Source organism: Prorops nasuta, unplaced genomic scaffold, assembly GCF_024137725.1.
Source record: "Prorops nasuta isolate Cenicafe-Biocafe unplaced genomic scaffold, Cenicafe_Pnas_1.2 PNAS00021, whole genome shotgun sequence".
Classification (NCBI taxonomy): Eukaryota; Metazoa; Arthropoda; class Insecta; order Hymenoptera; family Bethylidae; genus Prorops; species Prorops nasuta.
The window spans coordinates 176,577-203,681 of NW_027116818.1; the positions used below are offsets into that span (position 1 = coordinate 176,577).

General features: G+C 48.4%; 1 protein-coding gene across 4 annotated transcripts; it reads right to left on the reverse strand.

Annotated features, from left to right (window-relative positions):
* Positions 1–6,526: 6,526 nt before the first annotated feature.
* Positions 6,527–13,088, reverse strand: LOC136780865 (LIM/homeobox protein Lhx9-like). Of its 4 annotated transcripts, none has more exons than XM_066739429.1 (6): positions 12,946–13,088; positions 12,251–12,640; positions 11,616–11,789; positions 10,691–10,923; positions 8,281–8,516; positions 6,527–8,098 (listed from the first exon to the last, which is right to left on the reverse strand). In XM_066739429.1, the coding sequence occupies exons 2-6, from the start codon at positions 12,595–12,597 to the stop codon at positions 7,838–7,840; spliced, it is 1,251 nt and encodes a 416-aa protein (XP_066595526.1). In that variant the 5' UTR covers positions 12,598–12,640; positions 12,946–13,088; the 3' UTR covers positions 6,527–7,837. The 4 variants fall into 4 exon arrangements, with proteins under 4 accessions (XP_066595526.1, XP_066595525.1, XP_066595524.1 ...); XM_066739430.1 differs by having other exon boundaries at positions 7,896–8,098; positions 8,281–8,346; positions 8,412–8,516; positions 12,251–13,088; XM_066739428.1 differs by having other exon boundaries at positions 11,616–11,771; positions 12,251–13,088.
* Between the last annotated feature and the right edge of the window lie 14,017 nt (positions 13,089–27,105).

Below are 27,105 nucleotides of genomic sequence, written 5' to 3' on the forward strand. Positions count from 1 at the left end.
GACCTGCCAGCGTTGCTCCCGCATAACTCTTTTCTCCCAATCCCCTGCCTTCCATCCTCTCTATGTCTTTTCGTAGAAAAGAAGTACCGCCGCGCGCGCGCTCGCGAGCAACCTAAGGCAAAAAGAGAGCCGCTCGCGACCTTCGCCACTCCGGCGATTAAGCAACGTGTAGCCAGGATCAATTAGTATACATATATATAGGCTATACGCCAACGAACGGTGGATTATCGAGGAATCCTCCCCGGTTATCCATGCGTGCACGGTGCAAACGCTGCAGCATGCATGGAAATTTCCCATATGGCATCTCTGCCCTCCTATATATATATATATATATATATATGTATGCTTTAACTTTTTTAACCCCTCCCCCGCGAACCGAGGCTCCTTCGCAATTGTAGTTACAGGGCTCAAAACTGCTGCGCAGAAAGCCAGTTGAAAATTTGTAGCAACCATTTCCTGCATGGGACACGAAATATCCGGCATGATTATCGTGTCTCTCGTGAATAAACGCTTCTCTTTCCACGTCTCGAAAAGGATAAAATGGCAAAGCTTGAAAATTTTCGTCGATTGTATCGCGAGAGTGAAGAGAGAAGAAAATTGATTGGTGCAAGGCTCATGAATAAATGCTTATATATATATATATATATATATATATATATATATATATATTATAGGTATACGTGTGTGTAATGGAAGGAAGGAAGGAAGGAAGGATGGTGAAATGGTTGAACGGTGCCTGAGGGCACGGAGGAACTCCAGCACACCCCCGCCACCACTGCACCAAAGAATCAACCTTACCTCGAGTCTTATTTCCTCTCTGTCTCTCTCTCTCTCTCATCCCATTTTGGTATCCCATTCCGGTATAGCCATTCGCGCGAGGAGATAAATCACTGCGCCATAAACAACCAATATTTCTCGTCGAATGTTTACCGAGTACGCTTTAAATGGCTTGTTAAAACAAACCTACACTCGTGCCCCCCGTGCTAGAAGGATTCACCCTTTTTCCCCTTTCCAACGCGCCCCACTACTATCCTCCATATATATATTCTATAGTCTTCTAATGTTGTATATCGCGCACGTCCAACAGAGCCCACGGCCAAACCTTCTACTATATACATACCTTCGTGCCACCCCCCCCCCCCCTCCCACCGTCCTCGCACCGTGCGTCGTCTCTAACTCTTATGTATACCTCGAGAGAACCAAGTAAGATATTCACTCTTGCACTTTTCGCCTATTATATATATATATATATATATATATATGCGCGCCAATATCGTCGATTCTTTATGCTAATTTATCGCATTATTTTATACGCACAGATATTGGATTTTCTACGAGAAACTTTCAAACTTGTACATATATAGTAGTCGAAGAAAAAAAAGGCGTATAGTGGGCGTGGCTGTCGTAGCTCATCTCTCTCCACAGGGTTATACTATATATAGTAATATACAGCTAACATCAGTGTGTGTGTGAGAGAGAGAGAGAGAGAGAGAGACGAATAGCAGAGGGTGAAATCCAGATTTCGCCTGGTTTCTGAAATTTCAAACGACGCGAAACTTTTCTCTTTCAAATTGGGTCTCGTCGAGTCGCTCGCTAGGATTCGCGTAAAAAAGGATTCAATTTGCATTAGTCGCCATTTTTTTTTCTTTTTTTATTCATTTGGATTCCGTCGCTATAGCGACCTTTGTCCGGATCGTGATACAATGGCCACTGCCTTCTCCCCTGGTTCCCTCTCTCTCTCTCTCTCTCTCATCTTACCGGGGAAACCATCGCAAACAAAGAATCCTCCTTGTGCACGGAGAAAAGAGCCAAAAGGACGAATAAGGTCGATACACGAATAAGCGATGCGCTCCTCGGATAATTCGAGAAAAAAGACTGTAAAACGTGAACTCTCTCCTTCCTTACCTTCTCCGTCTTCTCTTTTTCCCCCGCAAGCTTTTTTTAAATAGGGCCATCGAATTATGGATATACGCGCTACTACATATACATACATGCGCAATAGCGTAAAGAGATGCGATTCCGCACACGTGTTCCTCGCGCCAGCGTCCCTATCCTACGCCTAATCTCCATATCATATATATATACCAAGATGCCAAACTATTCTCGACTCTGCGATTATGGCCGCGCACGGCGCACGGTGCAAACAAACAAACAAATGTCTACAATCACTGTACTATATAAACGCAACCATCTGTCGAACCGACCTTATCTCTCCAGTGGAAATTCAATTCCATCCTGAGAGCTTTCAGAATGAAATTCCTTAATTCAAACATGCCGTGCATATGCGAGCGAGGACGAAAAGTTTCGTCCGCAGCCCTTTATGCTGTAACGCTGAACGCAAGCTCGGAATAATCTTTGGTAAATATATTATGGATGATCGATTGTTCTTTCCGCACGTGGTAAATAAACGAGGAAAAAATTCAATACTATACTGTTTTAAGCGGTTTCCTAAGGAATACAGAAGTATTATACATCACGTGTAATTTACGTTTAAGCGTGTGTCGCAAGAGCTCGAGAGGCGCCAAAGTTTACAAAAGAGTATCGGCTGCAAATCCAAAAACCAGCAAAAGTACCAAGTGGTAAGAGTACATGTGTGGTGTGCACTAAGAGGAAGAGCTGCTGAGTCAGAGGGTATCGGAGGGCGGCGTAGCGCACATGGAATGGAATACGCGGCCGGGCCAGCCAGCCGGGACGCCTGGGACACGAAAAGCGAAGAAAACAACGAGTGCACCGAATGGTATGAATGTGGTGAGCGGTGGCCAATGGGAGTCACGAGTAAAGGGACATCGGGCCACCGAATCAGTTTATGCGCGACAGGTTCTGCAAAAAAAGAAGGGAGGAAACGAGATAAGCGACAAACTTGCAAGATTGCTAGAGAGAGAGAGAGAGAGAGAGAGAGAGAGAAGAGTCTGAACCTATAGGGAGGAGGGAGCAAGCTGTAACATTGGTCAGCTCTACAAGTTCTCTCGTTGGAAGGCCGCTATGGAGAGACATTATTTACAGCGACGTTCTCGGTAGACAATGCCGAGAGTAGCGGCCATCTTTCTTTCTTTTTGCCTCTCTCTCCCATTCCCCTAACTCTCTCTCTCTCTCTCTCTCACCTTGTCGACGCGCACCAACTAATCGAGAGAAAACCACGAGTTGTACCTCCTTCAACGCGAGACATTATATTATACAACGTTTTCCAGCCAGACATCAAAATTATTACGTAAAAGCTGCGCCTGCACTCGTTTTTATTCCGGAAAGAGAGAGAGAGATAGAGGGGAGGGAGGGATTTTCAATCGTCGGAGAAATCCACGTGGAAGAGCTACACACACACACACACACACACACACACACACACATACACAAACGCGCGCGCGCAAAGCCGGGCCAATAAAAAGTTTGCCTTCCCTCTATCGGTTCTCCCCCTCAGCCTTCTGCCTCTCTCGCGCGTCGTCGTCGTCGTCGTCGTCGTTCGTCGTCGTCGTCGTCGTGGCCGCCGCGTCCACCTCGAAGACGCAAACGGCAGAGTAGCAGCAGCAACTTTCAGGGAAAAGGGAGTAAAAGAGTACACACGCACGCACGTACGTTACGAGAGAGAGAGAGAGAGAGAGAGAGAGAGAGAGAGAGAGAGCGGAGAATGAATGGCGGAAGGGCGAGCATGGCTGAGCTCGAGGGACATTCGGCATCTTCCTCCTCCTTCTCCAGACTCGTTTCTCTTAATCCTTTTTTGTCCACTTCCTCTCGCAGCATTCTCTCACTCATCGTATACACCCTTCTCGTTCCTCTCTTCCGCCACTCTTTTACCTCGCATTTCTTTCCTTCGCTCTCGGTCCGCGAGCTCGCCCCAGCTCTCCACCTATCGACCGGACCGTTCTTCTTCTCTTTCCTGCCAGTTCTTACTCTCGATCCTTTGACAGAACAAAAGGCTATCCTGACTCTCCTGTCCATGCGAGCGACGCACGCTCTACGACGCCACTGAAAACTATCATGAAAATACAACTATATATGTGCTGTACATACTCACAGATTATATACTCCGCCCCCGATTCCGCCATTATATTATCACCACCATCGAGATTCGAGATTCGATCGAGAGTCTCTTTCTTCCTCTTCTACACCTCTTCTTCCCTCCCCTTACAATTCTACGTATATACCCAGTTTTACGCGATTCTAGCAAAAAAGAAGAAAAAATAACATCTTCCTCTTACAAGGCGAAAAAAAGCTTTTCTACACGCTTATTTCGAATATAATGCTCAACCTTGCGTGTAACCTAAGGACGCTTAGCTAATTGACGTAAAATTCGGTCAGTCGTGCAACTCCGAGGTAGGTTTAGCTCTATTCGCGTCCCCCTTCTCGATCTATCGGCATGCAAACACGCAACGACCACGCTGATATTGACAACGACAACTGTAACGAGCATACAAAACTACCTGTTACTTGGTCGCTCATAACCTGTACGCAACATTTCTGCAAGCTCTGAGCAGAGAAATAAATGATAACGTTGCCCATTACCTGTGATTCTATCCTGCTATACTTGCAGGAAGAGCTACGATATTTCCACATATATACGGGGACCAGAGGCTATTGTACCTTAGCCGCTCATTAAATATTAACGAGAGTCTCAATTTCTTCATTTCGTTGATGAGTCGCTGCGCGCCATTCAAACCTGCATATAGATTGAAAATTAACTTATATGAGCGCCGACAAAATATAGTATACGGCTTGCGGTACTACGCTCTACCCACTATTATAATATAGCTAAACTATAATACGTGCATGCACACCGCCGTGTGTGCCTAAACTCGTTTCACTCATCTACATCTCGTATACCTTGCATACGGAGAAAAATCTTCCCAAGCTTCGATTCATTTTCACCTCCTCTTTCGCATCTTTCAGATTATTCAATCTTTTTACCAATCCACCACTTTGCACACGAGCATATTGCTATCACTCGTCGCAGTACTCGACACATGTTTCGTGGCTTTCACATGTACCGATCGTATTATCAACGTTTTGCAAATAAGTATCCTCGCCCGCGATTTCTCTACCATGTCTCCCCGCTCCCTCCATGTTTAATCTTTTCCATTCGTACGTGTGTGTGCGCCGTGTGCGACGTGCATGCGAGTACCACTCGTTTCGGGATTTCTGCTGGATTGCCTACTGAATGTGGAATGCCGACTGCTGTGATTGGTTATAACAATACGATAGCCAATCAACAATCACCATTTCAAATTCAGTGGCAAGCAATCCTTAAGTATAACCGTGCCAACTTTTTCTTCTTTATGATCAACTTGAAAAAGTTAATAATTATTATCTCTGTTAATAACATTGTAATCGAAGGTAATTAATCGGTTTAATTGGAAGATGACCGATATGCTCAGTTACATTAATCGCCACGGGCGGCGACACGTCGCTCCAGTGGGGTGGCTGGCAACGCTGCCCGGTTGCCGTTGCAGCAGGTATAGTAGCGCGATCTTTGTCACTAACGCTAAAACATTAAACGCCATTTTTTATCGAAAACGCGGGAAACGCGAGAAGCTGGGGACACCATTGGAACGTGGCAAGTCTTCGAGTGAGGGTCGCAATATGTAAAGAGAGTCCATTTGAGAATTCACCGAGAGTGATCGAGGTTGAACGTTTTGAAGAAAATCATGAGAGCCAAACTATGGTTATAGTGCGAGAGAACCGGTGTGATGAATAACGCGAGTACATGTTTTTCCAAATGTGCAGTGAGTAGGCATTCAAACTATAACGGTTACGGTCCCCGCCAAGTGAATTTTTCGAGCGATTCGCCGAACAGTTCCGCGCTGCACAATCTGCATGTATTTCACGAAAGAGTCGTACGTGACACGAGTTTACGGTGTAAAGACTGGGGAGAAGATCTCACGCGAATGATATATACATATATATATATATATATAATCGATCGTTTCGCGATCCGTGAGATTTCAGAAACGAGATATTTTTCAACGCCGATTTGCGTAAATGCCGCGAACACCGCGTTGCCAGCCGTGGACTTGAGAAACCGAGGAGCGCTGTACGATGTGATTCGATAGGACAATTCTCAAGAGGAGATGGACATTTTTGAGGATTCCAGTGACGCTCAGTACAGCGCAGTTAATTGCCATGGAGGTAGGAATCAAGGGGTTTCCTCAGATTAGTGTAAAAAGCATTCTTTAATCTGAACAAACTGTAGAGCTTGGAGAGTTTGTCCGGGCCATCCCTTTTCAGCCTTGCACTCGCACACGGTGTACAAACCGTGGTTCATGCACGCACGTGAAATCCTTAAATAGCCAATTTTAAGCTTATTAAAGCATGCGTGCTTCCTATTATTCCCGTCCATCGCGTCCAATTACACAAGCTGACTAGCCTGCAAACACAGTCCATGTTTCTTTCCCCGCAAAACTCCAGCATTGTCGGGATGCTTTCAATTCGATTCGGTGTATGCTTAAATAACCTGTGAATTAATGGAAGGGGTAAATAGCACGATGCTTGACATTGTTTAATTAGAGATTTATACAACTATTTATTATATCTTATACGTTGACGGTCGCACCTCTTGGTACGCAATCAGCACATTAATCAATCTATACACAATTTTGATATAATCATCTCACTTTTTACCTTAATGGATATAATAAATTACCGTTATTACGTAGTATTATGCTACACATGTATAGTTACCAAGAATTGGCTAAAATAAAATGCGCATTCTGCCTGAAAAATTGACAAATGAAAACGAAGCAGCACAGTTATGCACACGTGTGACTCGATGAGTTGTAAAAACATTGCTTGGGAAAATAATTGATAGTAAGAGTTGTTCTCTCATTAGCAAAATTTCAATAACAATTTTATTTACCCCTTGCGAAAAATCCTTTTGTGAAAATGGACGAATTTGGCGACTGTCGAATTCGAATAGGAGCAACGGTCGAACGGTATCTTGCTTGCATGCTCTCAAAAATAATCTATACAATAAATATATATCACCGCATTACGTGTCTAGGCTCTCTTAAGGGTTTTTTCTTCTTTTTTCTTTTTATTTTATTTTTTTTTTGTATTTTATTTTATTTTTTTGGTTTTTGGCACGAATAGAGGAACGCTGTGTGTCGATGTAATATTCTGCTGATACGTTGCCAGAGCACATCTTTGCCTTTCTAACATCATCTCTCGACGAATAAACGGAAGAAACGAATGAAATGACCAAACTCTGTTTCTTTTCGTGGAAACACACGCACGCACGAATGCAATTGATTAAGAAAATGTATGGGTTTGAGCATCGTGGCAAACGCATGAGATAATTGGTTTGATAAAGCATCCGTATTTTTATCATCACTTTACATCACTACTATTAATATTATATTACCATTATCATAATTATACCACTATGACTATTACTGTATCACTATTACTATTATACTATAATTATTCAATAGCATATCCTTGTGTTTTGGCTATTGTCTAAAAATCTTTGGTAATTCGGATGTGCATGGAACTATGAATTATTATCACTGACTCTTCGACTTGATCGTGGAATACTCTTACTAATCTCTTACGTCTATTTATCTGCGCAGAGACTCGTCACACCTTGTGCACTTTTAACGCGTTCTTCACTTGTACGAGGGATGGAAAATATGAAAAGTTTGCAAAGTACAAAAAGCTTGGTCGCAAAGAAGAGGGACACGCATGCACACGTCTCGTACATGTCTTAAAGAGGAGAGGACAGGAATCAATAGAGAGAGAGATGGATGGATGGGAGGAAGGAAGGGAGGGAGGGAGGGAGTGAAATCTCTTATCCGAGATAGTTGGGAAGAACACCGTTGTAGGGAGCTTGTTGTCACATGGCGAATGTTCGTCAGTAAAGATCGGAGAAGGAGACTTGAGACGAGACGCCGGAATGCAAATGATGAAGAGCGTGAAGCTCTTCCATTGACGTGGAGGGCATACTGTTGCTGTCGGTGAGAATACTGGTCGGTGGTCCTACACTCGGTGATCCGGCCGTGTTAGCAGGCACGGGTGTTCCTGGGCACGCGACGCTGTTACTAGAGGCACTGCCGCCACCCTCTTGCCTCATCATGTTTCGCCGCCATTTTGCGCGAGCGTTTTGGAACCAAACCTGCAAGATGGCGCTCATTGGATACAGAAGAATAGAGAGGCTCTAACAGAGTCTGTCACCGATAGGCAATTTTTGTGAAATTTCTCATGAGTCAGACTTGATTAGAGCGTCCTTGGAGGTTGGAGGTTGGAAGTGTCTTTCTGAGAACGACACTCGGGACATTGAAGATACTACGATATAACCTGCAAGACTCGCTTCGACAGCCCCGTCTTCTGAGCCAGCTGCTTCAAATCCTTGGCGTCTGGATTCTGATTAACAGCAAAGTAATTTTTCATCGTCCTCAATTGATGGTGCTTGAAACTAGTGCGCATACGTTTCGTCCGTTGATTTTGGTGGACCGGTCCGGGAGAACCTGCGGAGGCGTCGTAGGCTGCCAGAGACTCCATCGATGATGACAGTTCTGAAGGGTGTAGAAGCTCTGTAAGAGTGCAAGCGACTGTCATTGAATTTCGCCTTTCTAAACAATCGGACAATTGTTGCAAATAGTTGTGGCTAAATATGGTGTGGGGATGGAAAGCTTGTCAAATCTAGGGATTGTTAATGCGATCAAAGTATATGGTTGATGAAATTTTTCAATAGAGTTTTAGTGGCGTCTATAAATTGACAAGAATTACGAAGAATGGGGTGTCTTGGGTCAAAGAAGTCGCTATCTCGATCGCGTGAAAGATGACGTGTGTGATAGAAAATATATTTATTACTCTTGCGTAATTTGTCATTGCTGCTAGACAGCAGGGAAGCTCATTATTCGAAGCATGGATATAAGCTGTCGACTTGGCTAGTTTGATACAATAGATCTTGGTAGTTGAAAATTTAAATATAAGTAAAGGAACAATCGTAGAAATTAGATATTTTTGTAAAATCAAGTATCGATGGTAAAGTTGAAAAAATGTTTAATCTCTCCTACAAGAGCGTAGGCAATCTACGTAGATAAGAATGTTCAACGATATCAGCTTAATAAAATGTAATGGATTTTAAGGATATAAATTAAATAGGATAAAAATTGTGTAGAATAAGATTGTTGTATAAAATGAAGTATCCGTTGTAAAGGTGAAGAATGTGTTGAAAGTTTTATAAGAGCATAGGTAAAGTAGACGGATGATGGAATTTGTGAGGGAGGTAGGCTAGAGGGGTAAATTGTTTGTCGAGGGAGAGGGACGAACCGTACATATATGTATAGAGAAGGATGGGGGAGCGCAGAGTGCAGCGTGCAGAGTGGTAGCAAGAAACGCGCGCGCTGAACGGGGCTCGCGGCCATTCTGCTGCGAGTGCTCGCGTATTGGTCGTGTCTGCATTCTTTTCCGGCCAGATCGGCCAATCGATGCATCTCTCCAACGATACTCATCTGTCACTGTCCACCACGGACGTAGGTCGGAGCTATAGTCTTTTCTCCTGCTTTTCTCTCATCCCACGATATTACAGGGGGAAGAACGTCGTCGTGGGATTTCATCTCGCCCCGTGTAAGATAAACAAGCTACCTGCTCTACTTTTTTCATCTTTTTTCTACTCTCTGGGGGGGAAAGAGCGAAGAATTGTCGAGAGTCGCCGTGCCGCGTCTCGGTGGCTGGTCGTGCTCCCCCTCCCCTCCCCCAAAGAAACTCCCCCGCAGCAGCAGCAGTACTATATAGCTATACAACTCTATGTACCAGTTGAAAATTTCGTCTCTTTCCACTCGACGTGTAGTTGATCGAGGGGGGGGGGGGGGGGGGGGGGCGGCAAATGTTTGCAGGACGCGTTGCCCAATGGAAATGAATCGGTCCGACTGAGCCGGTTCTATTACATATTCACTGCTCGACGTCGAATAATGGTTCTCACCGAGAGCAACCTGTGCCGCTGGTCCAAGTGAGGTTGGCGACACGAAAGAATAGGACGAATCGTATACGCGCGTACCACGTGCTCTCTTCTCCTATACGCTCCCTCTCTCAAGACGATTGTTCGAAAGGCACGCACGCACACGACGAACGTCCCATTTACCATCCAGGCCAATTATACGACTCTGCGAAACTCGTAGTACGTACCACATGTGTATATGGATATACGTACAAGGTATAGAGAGGGTTCCAGCTTATACCAATTACGCGCATATTTGCATTACGTATATGATTTGCTTTGGACGGCTCTCGGTCGGAGGGAGAGTATATATGTATATATATATATATATATATAGGCAACTGAGCGGGCGACTCTGAATTCGATCGATTGGATCAATGTTTTATTCATTGCTAACGGATCCTCCTCCTCCTCCTCCTCCTCTATCAAGGGCGAAGAAGGAGAAGAAGAATCGAACCGAATGGCAAGCCTACGGTTGAAATCGTTTCGGACTGTAACAAGTTGTAACTCTCTGGTATAGACGCGCGCGCGCGCGTTGTTAAAATGTATGTGATACTCGATTCTGTCGAGCAGCTGTTCTCGTTATCGTACAAGCTTTCTACGAGAGAGCTAGCTGCACTCTTATCGAATTATAATGCAACGAGGATTAAAGAGGTATGTGTGCGTGTGTGTGCATGTGTGTGTGTGTGTGTGGAGGGGGGGGGGGGGTGGTTGGGTGGTGAGTGTGCGTGTGCGTGAAAAAGATATAGGTGTGAATTTGCTTACCGAGAGCACCGGCTGCGAGCCTCATGGTTACCGGCAGCTCCGAGCCGGTAACCTCGGAAAGTTTTCTCTTTCTCGGCCGTCCTTTCTGCACCGTACCGGAAGAAGCTATCGGGCTTTGCTCCGCGGCGCTGTAATAGGAGGGAAGTGGCGAAACCCCCGGTGAAGAGATATCCTCGATGCTGCCAGTACCACTCCCGTAATCCCCGGCGCAGCAGACCAGCTCGTAGTGAGGCCTTCCCATTCAAGAATCACACATTTTTCCTTCAAACTGTGTACACTCTGAATGACGCAATACTTTATGCAATTATGTAGAGTGGCGCTAGCCCGCAAGCAAATACATCCCCCCGAGATATCACAGAGACGATGACATTTTTATTACGACTGCGGGATTTTTCCGCAATGTCTTGCAGCAAAGTTTGCCTTGAGAAATGTCCTATGCAAAAGTTGTGGACGGACGTTCCTCCTCCATCACGTGCGTACGGCGCAACCATGCTTGGGCTATCGTTCCAAACGTGTCAGGCCCTGCGCGTGCACGCAGGGCCCACCGCGGTTAAAACTGTCCAGAGCGTGGCGGTGCCAGAGCATCGCATCTCGATCCCGAACTACGGGAAGTGCGAAAATTTCCGATAGGAGCGAGGGAGCTCCCTCCTCCAAATGTTTTAATGCCGTTCGCGTCGGGAGGAGGGGGGGGGGGGGTGGGGAGAGAGAGAGAGAGAGAGAGAGAGAGATAGATCCAACGGTGTCCGTCTCGCGTAGTACCACGCGTGTTGCGCGATATGATTCTCCAGCTGACAATCGGAGAAACGATACTTGGAGCCTGCATATATGTGTATATATATATAGGTGCGTACGAAGAAAGTTGGCGAGGACGGACGTGGCCGTTATTGTTATAATTTTGGAAAAGAATCTCGGAGCATGTACTCACCTGCAGTAAACCAAACCATCGCGCTGTCCAAAGTGATCACCCTTGTTGAGCGGAGTGCCGCAAGACGCACAGGTGAAACAGGCAACGTGATAGACCAGATCTCTGGCGCGCATCACCAATTCGGACGCCGAGATACCCGCACGGCAACGCGAACATCTCGAAACAGCAAATAACCTAAAGTTTTTTTTTTTACAATTCATTTGTGGCTGTATCTTATTGGACCATGTACAACGAAAGGGGATTGTAATTTCTCGAATTGCGCGAGCAGGAGAAGTGGGAGAGGAAGAAGAAGAAGGAGCGGAAAAAGGAGATGGTATCGCGTGTTTTATCGGCTCGAATAGTGTCTCTTCTGCCCCCACCCCCACCCTTTGGACGTGCTGCTGGCCATTAGTAGAAATTTTGTGTGGTCCTGGAACGCCAGTGACGCTCCTATGCAAATTCGACGCTACCCCCATAAATACTAAAATAGCGCCGAGGTAAATACGCGGGATTCGGTGGCTCTACATACATGCATGTATATATATATATATATACCTATATATACGCAATGAAAAGGGTATATGTACCGTATATTATAGAGGTTGGAAGTAGGGAAGGAATGTGTGTTGCGGGAGTATTTTGGAAACGGCACAAACCTATAGTAATCTTCTTTGCAGTAAATGTTACCGTCCCTGGAGAAGCAAGTCAACTCGGCAGCGAGAGGTACGCGACAATGGCAGCATCTCAAACAACCGCAGTGCCAAGCACGATCGGCGGCTCTGAGATACCAGCGCTCGGCTATCTCTCTTCCGCATCCACCGCATCCGAGTCCATCCTCCGAGCCGTTGTTCTCCGTAGCGAGGCCAATTTGACCCGCACCACCGCCACCACCACCTAAACCGACGACGACGCCGCTCTTGACGACCGCCGCCGCCGCCGCCGCCGCCGCCGCCGCATCCCCGGCCGGGGGTGTATTACTGCCGCAGCCCACTTCCTTCAACATAGCAGCATTCTTCTTCCGTTCTATCCTCCGACTCAGGCTTCGCCTGGAGAAAGAAAAGGATCCGTCTCCGTATATCGCACCTCGATAGCACCGATATCCTCGGAACATTCTCCGAACGCTCCGAGGATATCCACGTGTTCAGTGAGCATATCGTCAGGACTCGAGGATACTCTTTTCACCGCGCTCGCAACACCACACACTCGAAGAATTTTCCAACACCTTTTGCACGGTTGGCGATTTTTGACTTGCGCGCGTGCAGTTACGGGCCCAGAGATTGAACTCGTAAAAATAAGGCGGCGAGGCTCGATCTCCGGAAGGAATATCGTATGTTTATGATTGCAGCATTACTTGGATCGATCCCATGCGAAGGAAGAACGATGAGGTACGACGACGAGTGGCTTGCATCGCCTCTTTCACTCGACCGAAGGACCTTGCCGCGGCACTTTTGCCCGTCGCTCCGTCCGATGGTCCGTAGTGCCGCACTCGCAAGCTCGCCGCATCTCCCTCCCCTCTCCTCCTCCTCCCCCCCCCCCCCCCCCCCCCTCGTCCACCCGGTAGTCGAAAAGCAGAATGTCGAAAGTGGCTGGCGCGCCCAGTCACGGAGGCAGCCACCGAAATTCGCTTTGGCGAGAGAGAAAGACCGATGCGCGTGCAGCAAGAAATTACGTTTCCCGACGAAATTACTTGCTCGAGAAAACTAAACTGGCGTCGACGAGACGAGACGAGACGAGACGAGGAGGAAGCTTCGCCGCTCTCTCGATGTCCGAGGTGCGCGCGCGCCAACGAGCGAGCGCGAGCGCGCGCCTCTTCTCTCCTATACGATTCGTGGCGGGGGCGGTAGCGGTGGTGGTGGTGGTGGTGGTGGCGGTGACGGCGCTACGATATGGCAGACTTTCGAAAAGAGGGTTGGTTGCGTCGTCTCCCCCCTCTCCTCCACCCCCAACGAAACCTTCGCCGCCGCCGCCGCCGTGATCCACGGAGGCGGGTGGGGTTATAGAAGCGGCGTCAACCAGAGAGAGAGAGAGAGAGAGAGAGAGAGAGTCCGCATGTACCATATCATTGTATACGAATGAAAGATATATAAATATATATACGTGTGGGAGACGACGAAACTGGAGTTTGCGCGCCTTGGCGATCGAGCTCTCTTGCTCTCCGTATCTGAAATAGACCATGTGAAATACCCCGAGACGAGAGAGACGCCGTACTTACACCTCTGAAACTTGCTTCGAGCGAAAGTAAGCAAGGACCGACGCATTACGCACCCGCTGCTTCAAAAGAGATTCTTTCAGTTTCCCCCTCCTCCTCCTCCTCCTCCTCCTCCCATATACACACACTCGTACTACTCGTTTCGCTAACGATTCGCCTCTCTCTCTCTCTCTCTCTCTCTCTCTGTATATAACACTAACGCGTGACTATATAACCACTGGCGTGGCTCGTCCCTCTCGTCGTCGCGTCATTCATTCCTCTTTGTAAGAGTCGTTCGCCCTCCCATTCGGATGCCTGATTGTGCAAATTAATTGAGAGTGAAATACCAGTGTCCACGAGAAAGGTCGCGTTAATCGTCAATAATTAATGCCAAGCGTGCGTGATTTTTACACGGCTTTGCCCTCGCCCTTTCAATTCCGGATAATACGTCGATGCGTAGAAAATTAAGACTTTTTTTCAACCAATACTCGTTTGTCGCGGAGTAGCAGTGATGGATGGATGGATTAATGTATATCTATAGGGAGAGACGGATATATAAATGTGTGTGTCTGTGTAGCGCGCGCGGTTTGAGAAGACGACTCTGGGAGAGAGAGAGAGAGAGCTCGGGTCTCTCGGTTGAATGGGAGGTTTCTAGTTTAGCACTCTCTCCTCGGAGGCAGGGTGTTCTCCTCTCCCTCTTTCCATAGGAGCTACTAAGAGAGTAGGGGGGAAAGTTAAGGTGCACTAACCCCAGCGACGAGAGCTTGCGCGCGCGCGCGCGCGCGCTCGCGTATAGTAAGATAGAGAGGGAGAGAGGATAGCTAGGCGCGGCCCTCGAACGCCCGCTCGATAGAGACCAGCTGATTCAGCCAATGGTACTTGCGCGCCCAATGATAATGCCGTCGTCCCATTGGTCGGCCAAAGCTCGAAACCCGCTAACAGGGGGAGTATAGAGCCTGCTTCTGGGAGAGGGAGAGGGAGAGGGAGAGAGAGAGAGAGAGTTGGAACTGGTCTTGTAGCGGAGAGAGACTCGGCTCGGCTCGACGCAACAGCAGCAACAACGCGCACCGTTGAGAAAGAAAGAAAGAATCCGAGCAACGCGAGACTGCCGTACCGAGAACGAGAGTCATCTCGTGGACGAGACGCAAAACTCTCAGCTGCGCGCGATCCTTCTCTTAATGCGAAACCCCATCATTTTTCGCGCGGTGTACGCGCGAATGTCTCGACGTTATTGCGCGGAGCGTATATACGAACGATCGTATTCCCTGGAGCGAATTTTGCACGTTTCGACGGACCGATCGAATCGTGCAAAAGATTTCCTATGTGTATGCGCGTGCTCTGCCGCACGTCCTTCTCCGTTATCTCCAACAGCAAGAGTAAACAAGTGCAAAGATATAACGGTTAATTTCCGTGTTAAGAGCGAGCGGAGCGCGCTTTATCGCGACAGGATGGATGCACGCATGCCTTGCTCACAGCGTGAATCCGCTGTAATCGTGCGTCTCTTATTATAATACGCGCGAGATATCGCCCCGGCCGTTCGCTCGCTCGCTTCTTTCCTCCGTCACACCCGCGCAGCAGCGTACTGTTCTTTCTCAACGCCTATATAGGGATCGTTCGGAAATGGAGCGCGCGCGCGCGCGCGGGGGGAGATTGGTCTCTCGCCTTGTATTCGGCGATTTAATTGAAAAAAGTTGTCTCCGTAATTGGGATATAGCGTATATAGGTTTGCTTCTCTTCCCGCTCTCTCTCTCTCTCGTCCGTCAACACTCGGTGATATTTTTAAGGGCGAGCCGAGGAAAATGTCGAGTGAAAGATACACGAAGAGGTTATTCGATGACAAAGTGACAAGGCTCGAATGTAAGACAGGCTCTTCGGTATTGTTTGCGTAGGTGTGACGTGTGAAGCGTGCGCCTCGTTGGTAGTCAACTCGACATGAGAGAGAAGCCGCCACTATACCGCCGCCTCGTTGACTGACATCAACTACTGCCAGCCAGCCGGTGGTATATACCGAGTATAAAAAGCACAACCTAGTCCCTCTCTCTCTCTCTCTTTCTCTCTCTCTCTTTATTTATTCAGACGGAGTAACGCGATGCGCGCGCGCGCGCGTTTACACCCTTTGCCAACAATCAGCGGTACGATATTCTACACGTATATAAAGTCTAAAGAAAGATTATTGTTCAAAAGGCGCGCGCGAGCCTCCAAACGAATGGTTGGTACACCTTTGAGAAGAATCGGCCGCAAGAGTCGATCCTTGGATTAATCGATACGGACGAGAAATGGAGAGAGATTTTGTCTCTTGATCGGGCCAAGGTACGCGCGCGCGTCTTTCAATCATATCGTTCCACCGCGCTCCTACTCCTACATAAAGAACCGACTTGATTTTAATCCTAGTGCTCTGCGCCAGAGCGAGAGAGAGAGGGTGGGGGGGAGGGGGAATACGATTCCGGCATAAAGTGACGACTTTATGGTTATTCGACGCAAGGTTCGCTGACGGGTTCGCTCCTTGGGAAAGAAAGAAAGGAGCAAAAAGGAGGGGCGGTCTACTCACACATGCCTATATATACTACTACACTATACACTATGTATGGTCCAAGGAAAGAATCCGAGCGCGAGAGCCACCTTGCGCGCTCCTACAATCACCCATTTGACAAATGTCTATATATACATACGCACGTATATATATATATATATATATGCGCGTAGTGCATGGAAAAGTTTTTTTCTGCTCTAGCACGTGTACGTGCATTGCTTTCTCTCTCTCTCCCCCTCCCTAGTTGGATGATAGTGTGCGTGCGTGCATGGCTGCGAGTCAGTTGATATGTGGTCATTGTGACGGAATTTTGATAACGGGAGAGAGAAAAGTTGATGGGTATCCCGCGGGGCTACGCGCGATTCGGCCGAGGAGCATATTTCTCGTAAAATTCTCAGCTTTATGATAATGTCCCTCTTCCCATTCGTTGGTCGACCTTCATCCGCGCGCCAGCGGCAGCGGCACAGCTTCGAATTTTGTTCTCTCTCTCTCTCTCTCTCTCTCTGTCCCTGCTGTTGGCCGGTGTTGATCCCTTCGCATGGGAGAGAGAAGCGTGAAAGCACCTCTGTTGGATATGATCTTGCTTCTCTCGACGGCGGCGGCGACGGCGGCGACGGCAACGACGGGTCGCGCTTAGTGATCGTCGAGACGATAGGACGCTGCTGAGACACGGTCTTTCTCCGAGAGAGAGAGAGAGAGAGAGATACTTTGGCGGTCGAAATGGAGCGATATACGGCGCGCCCTCGGTATACGCGTAAAACCGTTAATGTATACTATATATATGCATAAATATGTTAAAGAGCGAGCGAGCGAGCGCTCGCGAGAGAGGCGACGTAGCGATTAAAATGAAGAAAAACGCGAGACTCTTTGTTATTTAGCGATTTCCTCGCGCAAGCTCTCGACCTGCGACGACCGTCCGGCCAACTCGAGCAACCCAACCATCTCCTGCCGTTACTCCAACAACACACCAACCTAGATAACATCTCCGAGTTGCACGTAACGCTGGAAACTCTCCCTCCTCTTCCTCCTCCTCCTTCAACGTCCCAGCTTTAATTTCCAGTCTAGCCAAGAGAGTATCGCTTAATCTTTATCATCTTCCGTATAGCGACACGGCGGGATGTCGAGCTCCAACCTCGACCCTTTCACGACTACACGTATATATATATATATATATATAAGTGGCAAGCACGAGCGACGAGAAACATTGGAAAGTCTCACGCCTCGCATATGCGCGTCCGAGCTTGGATCGAGATATATAATTGACCTCTCTCTCTCTCTCTCTCTCTCTCTCTCTCTCTCTGAAGTAACCCAACGGAAGAATCGAGTAGTAGTAGTAACCTGCGTAAAAGTATTCTAAATGATTCAAGAGAGAGAGAGTCCGGTACTCCGTTAATACTCTATAGACATTACGTGGTTCGTGCGTGCGTTACAAAGCATATATTTTGAAGAAACGGACAAAGAGGCGACGGCGACGGCAGGCGAGGACCGGCTGATTAAACGCAACGCGTTGAAACAAGAAGCGGTGGCGACGGCGACGGCGACGGCGACGGTGGCGCGGATCAACGCTCGGTTTACTTTCTTAACGAAACGAAACGAAACGTAGAGAGAGAGAGAGAGAGAGAGAGAGGCGACCATGCGCGCTGCCCTTATACATCTATATATATATATATATATGCATAAATACGTTTATATAACTGCACGCGGGGGGCGCTCGTTCGCAACGCAACGCAACTTCCATCGACGTAGAAGACGGGGGCGCGCGCGCGCGGCACGAACGAACCGTGTTCCTATCGCCGCGGCGACTCTTGCACGTTGAGTGAGGACCGGCCGGTCGGCACGAACCCCCTCCTCTCTCAAATCGACCGACTAATCCCTCATTTTTCGCTTCGAGGCAAAAGATGCCCCCGCGAGGAGTCTTGCCACAAGACCATCTTGAGAGAGAGAGAGAGAGAGAGAGAGAGAGCGAGCGATAAATCCTTTTAGCGAGAATTTCTCTCTGCCAATGCCGAACGCATCAGCGTCGCGTCGCGTCGCCCATAACGCAACTTTCAAAAGGAGCCCGTACGTATACACACGCGCGTGCGCCTTAAATTAATACGGTCCAATTAGGAAGCAGCGAGAGGATCAGCGTAAAATGGGAAAGGGATCGCTCATGGTCGATTTAGGGATCGAGAGACGGGGAGGTGGGGCCGCACATATGTGTATATACCATGGACCGACGCACGGCCCACTTGGCATCGGAGTTTCCGTGTTATATTGTGCGCGTGCGCGTGTACGTGTGTATAGCTACCGCGCCGCCGAGAAGTCACGCAAAAAATTCACGCCACCCACGTACACACCGCGCGAGAGCGAGAACGGAGAGCTGCTTCCCCCGTCGGAGGGCCAGAGGTTATGCGTCAAGGCGCCATCCACCGCGCACGAGTTATTCGAACCAGACCTCCGATCTCCGCAGTATGCCTAGAAAAATCCTAAACGCTCTCTACGACCGCACACTGCCGCACGAAACACGCACACATTCCACCTTTTTCGCTTCCCGTTTCTATTTTTTATTATACATTTTCTCCAACCGTCTCGTTCTCACACCCCCACGCAGCGCCCATACGCGTGCATATATCCCTGTGCGTGATTCGAATAACTTTGTTTCAGCGCGCGAAGCAACGAGTGGACCTTATAGCTCTCTCGGAGATTTTCCCTGTCGCGCTACAATTGGGAGAATATATATTTTCCAAGCGAGCAGGATGGGGCGCGTGCAGGGCCTTCCTTCCCCCTTCTTACCATTACAGGTACAATAATATATATATATATATATAGTAGATATTATAGAGATGGCGAAGCATCTCTCTCTCTCTCTCTCTCTCTCTCTGGAGCGCGCTCGACCTTTGGCAGAATTTTATTCCCCTTGTGGCTCGTCACGAGCAACAATGAAATCACGTAGCGCGTATTATTCGCTGCTCGTTCGTGCCAACTTTTGCGCGTCTGTATAAATAAAGGTATAAAGCAAAAACACGAACGACCATGACTCTTGGAGAAGAATCATTCTAATAGATGTGTCTTCGTAAATCATTCATCGTTTAGCATGGGTCGTAAAAAAGGGTAAAAAGTAAAGAGAAGAAAAAGGGAGAAAAGTATATAAATCTATCGAGGAAAGGTGAGATATGATCATGGAATAGGAAGGCTGGATAGTAAATTGAAATAATTCGTAGCGGAGAGTAGCCGTCGGCCAGTTGGCCAATAATATATATCGAGCGAACGGGCGAGCGAGCGAGAGTCGCTTCTTCTTCCTTCGTTGCACGCGGCGAGACTGGAGGGCTGGGTTGGGCCGGGGGAGAGAGGTACCCCGTGACGAGATAGCCGTAAATCGAGGCGAGTTGATGGTACATTGATTGCCTCGCATCTCATCATACCGAAAACCACCATGCACCAGCGAGTTCCAATCTTACATCATTTCAGTTTCATTCTCGATACACCACCCCCTCCCCCTCTTCCATCTCCACCCTATTATACATCCACGCCACGCAACCAACGTTTTTCTCTCCCTCGCGCCTCTATCGGTTATCACCGTGCAGTGCCGCGAGTATGGTAAACCTATATATATATATATATATACGTATAACATTTGACGCGTACCTCGTAAAAATAATAATAATAACATGCACATATAAAGAGGGCAAATCTTTCGCATATATCTCTCCTCTTTCCTCTTTCCCAGCCCCTACGTGTCGTGCACTCGAAAATCGCGCAAACATTCCAATGATATCCCATGCACGAGTATACCCGTTATGTACGTCGAAGAACAACTCGTAATCTACATTGAAATGGTGCATCCGATCGAGCTTTCATCCTCGTTGCAATGTTATCGCGCTAAAACGCAATTGTTCGTCGAACGATTGCTATATAATCCTGACAATCTCTTCCAAGATATGCGTATATATATATATATATATATATTACATGTATTGGGATGAGGCGCGTGCCCCACCTCTCTACGCCACAGTTGCTTGACATTTGAATTTGGTTGTATCTCACTTGCACGCATTCATTTATAGTTAACCCTCCCGTTGCAAGTGTACTTGTTATTCTCTGTATTGGTATAGAGAAGCTGGAGGTGCCAGTGTGCGCGGCGAGTGGCGTGGCGTGGCGTGGAGGCGCCAAGCCCAGCCATATAGCACGTGGTAAGCAGCCAATATGGATAGGAATGCACGCGCGAGCTACGAGCTTACCATAATATTAATAGTTTATTTAGCAAAGCCCGTAGTACGTCACTGGCGTTCCCTGCCGCAGCTGCGGGCTCTATTATCACTTTTCCTGCACCGCAGAGGAAGATTGTCTTGATGGGGAGGGGGGGAGGGCGGCCAAAGAAAAATTGCCGCGCAGTGGCAAACGATTGTTGCGTGTCTCGCATCGAGCGGTAGCACCACCACCACACAGCACCCTTTGACCAAAAAAAAAGCGCGTCTTCGCGTAGGTCCCTGCCTGCCTGGCGTTGCTTCACCAACACACACACACACACACCGCTACGCTGTCGCCCACTTTTACCGAGAATTTCCGAGAAAACAATAAGAATCGAGCGTGCGTGCGTGCGTGCGTGCGTTTAGGTATACGCATCTATAGAGGATACACAGGGGGCAGATTAGAGAGTGCGGTGCATCGCGTGTAAAGACGCGCGCGCGCTATGATGCCTCTAATGTGACGATATATACGCGCATCTCTGTTTCCCTTCGAAGCGTCCCTATATAAATTCGCCGTGTTGGGAAGACGGTCTCGGTCTATACGGCGTTACCGGGAGAAGGGCCTCTCCTTTCGACGGAAACCATCATAAATCTCGCTAAATCGCTAATAATAACTGTGATATAGAGAAGACAATCGTGCGTCGATATATACCCGCACCTCGTCGCTTAACGAGTTTAAACTCCTATAATAATAAGGAGAAACTCGACTTTTTCAATTTTTAACGGAAGAGCAGCGGACGGACGACGGCCCAGTGGTCGAGTGCGAGCGAGAGAAAGAAAAACGAGTGTGTTGAGACTGCAGCAGTCGAGAGATGCGATCGACCTAAACTCGCTTTTGGACTCGAGGGAAACGGGGGGAATGGGGGGAAAGAGAGAGAGAGAGAGAGAGAGAGAAGGGAGCACAAGAGTGGCATGACGAGGGGGTGGGGGAAGGAGGCAGAAGCAAGAAAGAATTCGCCGAGTAATAGTTTCGAGCCTCCGGCTATTAAAGTGAGTAACGAGGGAGTTTTCGTTGGATCCTATACCTCGTCTCGGTTCTTCTTGTCACCCATTCTGCATCACGATGCGTATACCGGGATCCACCGACCGAATGAATGACTGAGTGTGAGACCATGAAGCAGCAGCAGCCGGACTCGAAAAGAACGATCGACACAGTGGCAGAGAGAACGCAGCTAATGGCCTGGCCTTGGAAATCTCTCCGCGCGCGCTCTCCCTCCGTTGTCTTCTCGCCTCTTTCGTTCCTATACATCGCCGTCGTCGTCGTCGCCGTCGTCGTCGCCGTCGTCCTAGAAAGTGAGACATATATTTGTGCCGTGCGAGAGAAGCCGCGCGCGGTGGTCCATAGCTTATACGTCGAAATGTACCCAAGGAGAACGATCTTTGGAAAGGAGGAGGAGGAGGGGGGGGGGGGGGGGAGGGGGGTAAGAAGAAGAAGAAGAAAAAAGGTTGAAGAGCAGAGCCGTTGACATCAGTGAGAGACGAGAATGCCAGTCACCGAGCGGTTGTACTCCTTACCTGCAGCGTGACGAGGCGATAGCGACTCTCGACTATACGGATCGACCGACCGGCCAGCCACATCTTTCACTCTCGTACTTTCTATATAAGCCCCTTCTTCTCAAACCCCACTTTGTGCTCTGCTTCCCTTCTCTCTCTCTCTCTCTCTCTCCGACGAATCCCACGGAAGCACAACAAATCCATAATATTTTCAATCTCTTCTTCGTTATAATAGTCTCATATTTTTACACACATGCACGCACATCTATACGTACGTACTTGAGTGTATGTTGTAAGGAGCATTGTGCAAATGAGAAAAAACGTGTGACTGCCTCTTTACTCTCTTATCTCGTGGCGATGCACTATCGAGAACCCTCTCGTGGGGAGAAGAACAACGATAGGCTATATCCAATCCGCACGGTCCAAACCAATCCGCTGTGTATATTCTCTCTCTTTCTCTCACATGCACATATAGTTTCCATTGTTCTTTGTTGCGTGGGACATAAACCAAATAAAAGCGAGCCACTGTGCGCGCTCTGGCTAATAATAATGAGAAGAAGAAGAAGAAGAAGAGATAACGGATGGAGAATCAATGAAATTTAAGGGGCGTGTATATATGTATAGGTGGTTACGTGCGTGCGTGCGTGCGTGCGTGCGTGCGTAGCAATATCGAGATGACGGCGCGAGTGAAGAGGAGCGCGCGAAGAGAAGCAAAAGTACGGATAATCGTATAGAGCGCGAGCGATGCTGACCTGACGTGCCGCGCCGCGCCGCGCCGCAGCCGACAACGAATCGCGTCCAGTATTATGGATGGTATAGCGCGGGCGCGCTCGCGCACGCTATGATTAATGTATATTATAATAGAGCTTTCTTCGCAGGAGGATCCGAGCAATGCTCACCTCTTAATTCTGCCTGATAATGCCCTTAACGATTTCGTCTCCTTGGGAAACAGCTTCGCGCGTACTTCCCCTCCCCCTCCCCTACCTTCGTTAACTTCTCTTGTTATCGCACAACGATCCTTATATGTGTGCGTGCGTGCGTGCGTGCGTGCTGTGTTGCCGTCGACTCGCGCTGCTCCCGAAAATCTCGCGATCCAACAACTCTTTCGGTCATGCGCACTCGTATGCACGCATCTCTCGTCTCGCGAGCAAAATTGACGGGAGACTCGTTGTAAACGATCAACGATTCGCGCGATTATCGCTATATACCAAAGAAATATACATAAGACTATAAGTGCATGCAGGACGCGTAAGAGATTGTGCCGATTGTCCAATTGTTCATCGGGCCAGATCTATGGAATGTCCGGAGCAATAAAGGAGGAAGATTAGGGCGAGTCGGTCGGTTTAAAGGCGCGAGCGATTAAAAGTGAAAAAGAGCTGCAGAGGCTATAAATTACAAGGCGAATGTCCCGCGCGCGACCTTTGCATAATCCGATGCGATTGGTACGCGCCATACGGTTTATACCCCTATCTCATCTCCGCAAGGACAATAATAAGGTGTAACGATGTTATTTATTTGAGCGCTTACTCCGATCGGGGCGGGCTTGGCCGCTCTGCGCTGCCCTCAGCTCCGAGGCATGTTTGCTCCGTTGCTCGGCTGGCTGCACGCTATTTGCCCCGCGCATCAAGGTACGCCAGATACAGGCGATTAACGCCATTTGTCCGATCGACTCGGCCGAAATGGCGAGGGTGTCTCCTCGCGCGCCTAATCCTCCTCTCCCTCGGTCTGCAGGTCACACGTAGCAGGTTATATATATACGACGTGCGCGAGATATTTCCGCAAGCGAAGGAGATGTCGGCAAGGAAGGACCAGCTATATAGGAGAGCCTGAGTGCATGGATAAAGAGGGATCGATCGGGACGGAGGAGAGAATAAGACGAGGACAATTTCTCTCTCTCTCTCTCTCTCTCTCTTTCTGTAGGTGCAAACACGCACGTATACGCATATATATATATATATATATATACCATTCGACAGAGATATTATTTAAAGGGGGAGCTGCTGTGCTGCCGTGCCCCAAGTGCCCGGCCCCTATAGCTGCCGCCACTTTGGAATGGCACACAATACAAGTCAACACGGCTGTCGGCGTAATGAAGTACTTTTCCATGGGGTCGCGAGAGAGAGAGAGAGAGAGGATCCCGTCTACGTACGGTCGTCGAGAGCGTGTATACCGAGCTGCCGAGGCCGCCGCGCGATCCTTCGCTCTCGGCTTTGCACGGTCGGAGAGTGAAAGAAGGGAACCAGTAATTGGGGGGTTGCCCACTCTACCCGCAACCCCCAGGGGCCTACGAAAACCCCTAACATATGCTCCCTACGCTTTTTCTTCCGCACGAGCACGACCCTATCCCTCCACTTTTCCTTCTCTCTCTCCCCCCATGCCCCTAGTTAATCCATGCTTGTAATAGATAAATAAATCTCGCGTTCTTCCGATACCACACTGCTCCTCCAACTCCTCCTCCTCCTCCTCTGAATCTCGATACCCGCGTGCCATGATATATGTATATATGCCGCAGTATAATTGTACGTATACGATCGATGCACGAACGAACAAGTTGGTAGCAGAAACATTTCAGTCAATCTCCTTGTATACATATCGCATCGCTCCGGTGTCTCGTGTAACGCGAGAAACGACGAACAACGCTCGATCATTTTAGGTAGACGTGTATCCCCTTGACACTGTGCGCGCGCGCGCGACTTCACCGACATACGGCAGAGCAGAAGAGAGATCTCTCTCGTATGATTTCTATCTTCCCTGCGGATCGCATGATTTTTACAGCTCTGCACGCCCGTAGTACGCCTCTCCAACGCCTATCAATGAGACATTAAACGCCCGGCTGTTGGGACTATGTAGCCACCGCAATTCAATCTCCTCCTCCTTATCTCGTCCTTCCCTATCATATACATACACACACACATATATATATATATATATATATATAGAAAACCCTTTAAACTTTTCCCTGCTTCGATCCCGACGCAAGAGTCGGTTTGCGCGTTGCGTTCGCCACTCGTCCGCCAATTTATCCTTCGTCGAAACATATATCATAACAATAATGGAAAAAATGTGGAGGATATAGAGATGGATCGTACATATGTAGAGTGGCAAAGGATGAGAGTCTCGATCCTCGCACACCTGTCAACATTCGCGTGACCGCTGCGCCGCGCCCACGTGTACTACGACTTTTCCTTCCCGACGTCGCGTCGACGTTGACGGTTCTACCACCTCCCTCTCCATGTATATATATATATATATATATGTATACAGAGGCATTGTATTTCCACGTGACTTCCATGTGCTCGTTAGCGTCGGCTTTGGATGAAATCGAGAGCGTCGACGTCATCGTGGCGTGAGTTTGGGAAGGGTGGAGAGAGCTGCCGTGATTCTCGCCGCGTGTGCGTGCGTATATATACTATATATATATATATATACGCGTAGGGAGTGGAGTAGTAGGTGGAGAAGAGGGTAGCTAGAGCAGAGCGAAGGAGGAGCGTACGTAGGCGGTAGGAAGTAGGCGGTAGAGATGATGTGCTCCGACAGGGTGGCGCGAAGGGGGAGAACCAGAGAGACGCGCACAAGAGGGTCCAAACGAGACGCGACGTCGACCAAGTTTCTCCCTAATTGGGGAGTGGAACGACGTCGATGACGACTACTCGCCGTCGACGCCTTCTGCCCTTAGGATATATATATATATATATAGGTGTGTTCCGAAGAGATTTGCAAGCGCATCTCCACCACGAAAGCGCGCACATTCTTTATTTACATGCATTTGTTTCATTAATAGCCGTTAAGCCTATATAATTAAAGAGGTAGAGAGCGAGACCGATCGGACGTACGTTTGAAAGGAGCAAAAATCAATAAGCAATGGGAAGCAGCGCAGCCAGGGTTATTCCAGTCGCATAGGTTTACCATAAGTGGCGGAAATGATCGTATTAGAATCGGGTGCGCTAACCGCTGTGAACCGTGTGAATCGAGTGTGTATATATATATATATATCTCCCGTTCCCCCTGACGCGCGACGCTGCTGGTGCTGAATTGGGGAATCACGGCCGCCTCGTGCACATGCAGGTAGATAATACAACACATTGGGTTTTCTCTCTTGTAAGGATCGACGTTCTCTTTGACAAAAGGCGTGTCGTGCCGTGCCCCCTCGACCTTCGTGCAAGGGGGGGGGGGGGGGGGGCGCCGCCCGTGTGTGTTTATAAATACGTGGCGAACAAACCGTGAGGGCTCGGCTTCGCAGCCCAGCGACGCGCGACTCTCTTCTCCTCCACGCGACCTATATTGTTTACGTTTTCAATATCGCTCGCGGAAGCGCTTCGAGACTGGCACAATGACTTATTATCTCGTATTTGTCGTACGCAGCTTCGTTCCCCTCGATCGAACCTCTGGCATGTACCGATCGATCTGCGTCCCACAAAAATTGCACGTCTATATCGATCGAGCAGTTGCGTGCGCGCGCTCCTATTAGATATAAAATTGCGCGTATGAAGATCGCATTCTTTTCTACTACAACGTTGACGCAAATGCACGGGGGGGGGGGGGGGGGGGAGAGAGGCACGCTTCCTTGGATACATGTACACGTAGGCGCAGCAAATGGCAAACTTTGGCTATACATATATATGGGTACTACACGTATAGATGCGTCGAGCTTAGAAATTTCTTTGGCGCACACGCAGGCGTGCGCGTATCTCTCCATATCGTCTGCTCGATCTTTCTTTCTCAATCGCGGAAATGTCGGAGACTCTGCGATGACGCGTAGCAGCAACCGATCTCTTTTTCATCGCTAAAAGTCGCTATCGTTTGAGAAAAAAAATTACCAAAGGACTGCGCGCGCGCGCGCATAATGGTTCAACGTTGCGATATAATTGGTATAGAGAAACACGCACGCGCGTATATGTATAGAATAACAAGTTGGATAAGGTAGAGGCATAGGCGGACGGTACGCGGTGGTGCACCTGGCACGGAACAAAGATTCGTCCACACGTGAGCAATTATTATCTGCTATAGGCATAGATATATTGTACAAACGAGATGGTTCTGGTGCTCATTGATAAACGATCAATTCTGCGC

Excerpts from the sequence above, each read along its gene's own strand:
- LOC136780865 (XM_066739427.1), bottom strand. The coding sequence starts at position 12,705 with ATGTTCCGAGGATATCGGTGCTATCGAGGTGCGATATACGGAGACGGA. Across the intron at positions 11,790-12,250 it reads TGCAAAGAAGATTACTATAG|GTTATTTGCTGTTTCGAGAT; the intron begins GTTTGTGCCGTT and ends AAAAAACTTTAG. Across the intron at positions 10,924-11,615 it reads GATGGTTTGGTTTACTGCAG|GCCTCACTACGAGCTGGTCT; the intron begins GTGAGTACATGC and ends TTGAATGGGAAG.